Source organism: Cryptomeria japonica, chromosome 7 (genome assembly GCF_030272615.1).
Source record: "Cryptomeria japonica chromosome 7, Sugi_1.0, whole genome shotgun sequence".
Classification (NCBI taxonomy): domain Eukaryota; kingdom Viridiplantae; phylum Streptophyta; class Pinopsida; order Cupressales; family Cupressaceae; genus Cryptomeria; species Cryptomeria japonica.
Window position 1 is genome coordinate 578,118,987 of NC_081411.1, and position 5,163 is coordinate 578,124,149.

At 36.2% G+C, this 5,163-nt stretch overlaps 1 protein-coding gene across 1 annotated transcript; it reads left to right on the top strand.

The window, feature by feature from the left end:
* The first annotated feature begins 3,567 nt into the window (after nt 1-3,567).
* Nucleotides 3,568-4,705, top strand: LOC131051182 (histone H2AX). The gene is made up of 2 exons (XM_057985575.2): nt 3,568-3,800; nt 4,206-4,705. The coding sequence occupies exons 1-2, from the start codon at nt 3,609-3,611 to the stop codon at nt 4,428-4,430; spliced, it is 417 nt and encodes a 138-aa protein (XP_057841558.2). The 5' UTR covers nt 3,568-3,608; the 3' UTR covers nt 4,431-4,705.
* Nucleotides 4,706-5,163: the final 458 nt, after the last annotated feature.

Here is a 5,163-nt window from a genome sequence, read left to right on the forward strand (position 1 = left end):
CTCTCCCTCCTTCCATACCTTTCCCTCCTTGCTTCCATCCCTCTCTACCCTTTTTTTATCTCTATCTCTATCTCTATCTCTATCTCTATCTCTCTTTACCTAACTCTCTTTCTCTCTATCTTTATCTCCCTCCCTACCACACCCTCCCCTCCCTCTCTCTCTAACTCTCTCTATCTCCCTCCCTCCCTCCCAACTTCTCAACTCTTTTTCTCACATTTCTCACTCTCTACCTAACTATGGCATCATAAACTGTACACCTTTAATTAGGGTGTCCAATTTCACACTCTTCTAGAACTCATTTTAGTATTTCCAATTGCTCCATGTGTATTATAAGACCTTTATTATAATTAATTAATATTTAATTCAATATTATGAGTCTTATTCCACTTTAGTGCATCATCACACTCTTATTTGGGCCCTTATTTCTAGTTGTGCCCTTTATCTTTTATTATCTTGATTTATTATAAATCCTTCCCTATTTGAATCTCTAGACATGTTTCCCTAACTTAAACATCATATATTGACACACAAACTTAATTTCAACATGAGAATCCTATTATCTCATATCCCTAGAAATTCAGGTTGAAATAGTCAGAACTAGGTCGATAAATGCATCTTGGTCCCACACTTTTTGTCTTGAATTTTGGGAGGATAATAAGGTGGTCCTATCCTATTCAAATCTAGCTCTATAAAAAAATATCATAATTCTAAGTTAGCCTAAAGGTGATTTTATTATGAAGTCTCTATATAAGGCATCTCTCTCAATTCATTTAGTTAGATTATTATTACATTTCATCATTATGCTATCATTCCAATTCAAGAGCAATTATTCTTCTCCAAGAGTAGACTTGATTCAAGGAGTAACAAACTAAATCAAGACATCTTCATTTATGTTTTAATTATAATTTCATAATGTATTTTATGTGATTTATCATGTTATTGCATCAACACGTGGAGGACTCATCTTAAGTGCATTGCATCACCTATTGAAGGGATAATTAATTTAGTCAATCATTTCAATTCAAGCATTTCCCATTCAATTCAAATTCAATTTGAGGGTTAATCGAAACCTGAGGTTTGATCTAGGCAAACCCCTACAAACCGCCCAAACACCATTCTTCTCCTCTTATGTGTAGCTATAGGTTTTCGATGGAGACATGAAGAATAAGGGTGATTCAACATATAGATATAGAGAAGTACCCAGAACTAGGATAGGAAAACCCTAGACTAGGGCACTCTGGGTGCCCCTATCCAGAACCAAGGTGCCTTGGGCATCTTGGTCCTCAGAAGATAAAACCAAATTTGATAGGAGCATAGTTTAGGGTCTCAAGAAGCCAAATCTTTATTGGTGTACAATAGTTGGAAGACCAAGGCGCTCTAGCAAACCTTGTCTAATGAATCCAACTCTAGATTGCTGTCATAGGTGCACTTCTATATTTTCTGCTTATTTATGTATCTACTACAAAGTTTTTGTCTATGTTTATTAGTCTGTTACAACATTCTACGTTTACATTTGCATCACACTTAGATCTTAGCTTAATCTCATTTCAAATCCATACAATTTCCAAAAGCAACAAAGGAATAAAAGCCCTTAGGTACTATTTGACCGTCTTTAACAAGAGCTAGTCAAATCTAATCACATCTTTTGTGGCTTCACATTCCAATGTTTGTGTGAAAGTGGATCTTGGCCCTAGTCCTATCTTGCTTCATTTTCATATTACTCTATCTCTCCCTTTCTCTCTCTTACCAACCCCATCTCTACCTACCTCTCTTCCTCCTTGCCTCTCTCTCTCTCTACCACTTCATCCTTTCTCTATCTCTTCCTCCCATCTAACCACTCTCTCTATTTATCACTCCCTACCACTCCCTCCATTCCTCCTTCATTCTTTACTCTTTTTCTTAGCTCTCTATCTCTCCCTTCCTCTAACGAACCCTCTCTCTGTCTCTGTCTCTCTCTCTACATCCCTCCTCTCTCTCTCTCCCTCCTCTCTCTCTCTCCCTCCCTCTCTTTCTTTCCCTCTCTACTCTTTTTCTTATATCTCTCTACCTCTCTTCATCCCCAATCTTTATCTCTCTTTATCTCTCCTTTGCCTTCTACCTTTCTTTTTATATCTCTCCCTCTCTCTTATCTCTTTTTATCTCTATCTCTTCGTCTCTCCCTCTCCCCTCTCTCTATAACTCCATTTCTCTATCCTCCCTCTCTCTCTATCTCATTCCCCCCCCTCTCTCTATCATACAAAATGCATACAAAAAATTATGAGCCCTGAAATATGCTCATGTTTTGGGGCTCATAAAACGTGATCACGTTATGACTTGGTATTTACCAAGCCATAATGGAAAAGGGTTATTTGATTTTAAATATAATGCCCTCACATTATGTCAAAAATTGGCCATTTGGCCACTTTTTGTACACCATCTCCATACACACACCCAAATGTTGAGGAGAAATGTGCATTCTTCAACTGAAACCTTACTAGTTTTATAATTACTTTGGCCTTGTCTTTGCACGTGTTTCTAGTGCTAAATTCAACATATTGTTGCACATAAGTAGACCAAAAAAACTAACAAATCCATTGATCTCCAATGATTTTATCCCCAATAGTCCAAACCTAGTCTACGTCACATAAAATTTTCTACCCTATACTAAATATTAGGTGTGATTTTATCCCTTAGATAAAACTATTTCCTACCCTATACTAAATACTAGGTGTGACTTTATCTCTTAGATAAAACTATAATTGTGTTACTGTCCTCTTTATCCAAACTCACATTTTACTCATCTTACATTGGCTCCTAAAAATTAGATTATTGTCCTACAACTTTTATGCCAAAGTATTTTAATTTAACACCTAAGATGTCATATTTAAAATTAAATTATAAAAAATTAATCCAAGATCTCTTAATCAAATAATAATATTATAATGAAAATGTATTAAACCATATTAAAATAATAATTTACATCAACAAATACCACACTTTTAACATTACATACACATATTTTTCGTACTTTAAACTTTTATCAAATTTAAGTGCATAGTTCTTGGGGCATCTTTAAGTAATTATCAAGCAACACTTTGAATTGTACTTTTTGACCCTTGCACACATAACATATCCCACAACATCGTTACTACCCAAAACCTAGAAAAACAATAGCTATAAGCAACTAAGTTACATACGAAAACAACAAATAAAATCATCGAAATTTGATGTACATGTACTGTTTAAGACTATAACGACTATTGATATGCTTCCCCTAAATCTTAAACAAATCAACACTTCAATCTTAAAAAGACAGACCTATAAAAATTACGAAAAAACAAAATCCAAAAGGAAAGCTATACCACATTAGTGTAAAATCAAACATCATAAGTAGTGAGGGGTTGTTCTTGGTTATTACATCGCATGACCCATTTTGTGAAAAAGGGTCGGTCCCCACCAATCAGAATGGAGGCCATGTAACTAACGCAAAAACAAGTTATTCGCCACGTCATCAATCCGGGGCCGCCGAAACGTCTCGAACACGAATTTATTAAAGTTAAAACGTTTAAATTTGGTTCCGGAAACGATTAGAGGCATCTCCTGTCTGTAAACTGCACAAGAAAAAGAAAATGAGTTCTACAGGAGGCGGAGGACGAGGGAAGAGCAAATCAACCAAAGCAGTTTCGCGCTCACAAAAAGCAGGGTTGCAATTCCCTGTTGGTCGAATTGCTCGCTATCTCAAGGCGGGGAAATATGCAGAGCGCGTAGGCGCAGGGGCCCCTGTCTATATGGCTGCCGTTTTAGAGTATCTCGCCGCCGAGGTGAGCAACATTTTACAATTTCTTTGCTTTTCCTCCTCCTCTTTATCAGTGCACATTACTCCAATGATTAAATGGGTTACTGATTCGGTGCTTTCAGTAATCACTTTTTAATGCATGCATGAATTCCCCTCTTGCTCTGTACTACTCTCTTTCAAGAGGTTGTTTTCATTTCTGTAATTTCATGTACTTTTTGAAGTTTTGCATTTGGATGAGATTAGCATATTTTGTCTTTAGGATTTGCTTCATTTTTTTTCATCCCTGCATTATTTTCTTTGGTGCTGTTCTTCCCGGTACGCTTTCATTCATGGTAAATTTTATATTTTTAGGTTGTGAAAGCTTTTAGGGTATCTTAGATTTAAGTTATTGTTTGCCTTTTCTTTAAGTTTATTGTATATGTGTTTTTAGGTTCTTGAGTTGGCTGGAAATGCTGCACGGGACAACAAGAAGAATAGGATCGTTCCTAGACACATCCAGTTGGCTGTTAGAAATGATGAAGAGTTGAGTAAGTTACTGGGTTCTGTCACAATTGCCAATGGAGGCGTACTGCCCAATATTCATGGCGTTCTATTGCCGAAAAAGCCTGGGAAAGATAAGGGAGCAGAAATTGGTAGTGCCTCTCAGGAGTTCTAGGCTAAGATAGCTTCAATTTTCTATTTTTTTTGGTTTAGGTAGTCATTAGTGATTACCTCTCTTCCAGTGCCATAATTTAGCAACCTTAATCAAATTATTGATGTGTTTTGAACCTTTATGACTAAAACTTGAAGGTGGTAAGTTTGTTGTTTGGCAGTTTGAGTAACAATTTTATTAATGCATTCAACTATTGAACCACATGTCATAGATATTTGGGAAGCCCTTTTGTCTTGAAGTGAAAACAAGAGTAAACGAGGTCTAACTTTTTTTCTTTCTGTGATTGTTTCTTATTACAGTCTAGACTTGACACAAGTGATTCTGTTTCCAAACAAGCAAATTTGTATTCATTTTTCTCCTGTAGAACGCAGTTTCACTGGATGAATGGTTAGAGTGGTATGTGGTAGTAATGTAGATAAGATAAGGTAGTGTTTTAGGCTATTCCAACTTACCATATGTATTTTTTATACTGGGTGGACAAACCCTACTCCAAGTGGATTTTGAACATGTGCCTTTTCTATTGAGTATGCATGCTTTTACCATAAGCCTACTTAAAGTTCTCAATAGCAGTCGCCAATTTATTATGAGACTGCCCTCATGGAACTACCTAAGGGAATTGTTCTTCAATCCGACTTCTTTATTGCTTGTAGTGGGGTATTTTATATTAAAAGTATAATGTAGAAACCTTAAAGTCATTGTAATTCAACACAGCATGTCTGCATTTGCAATGAAGAAA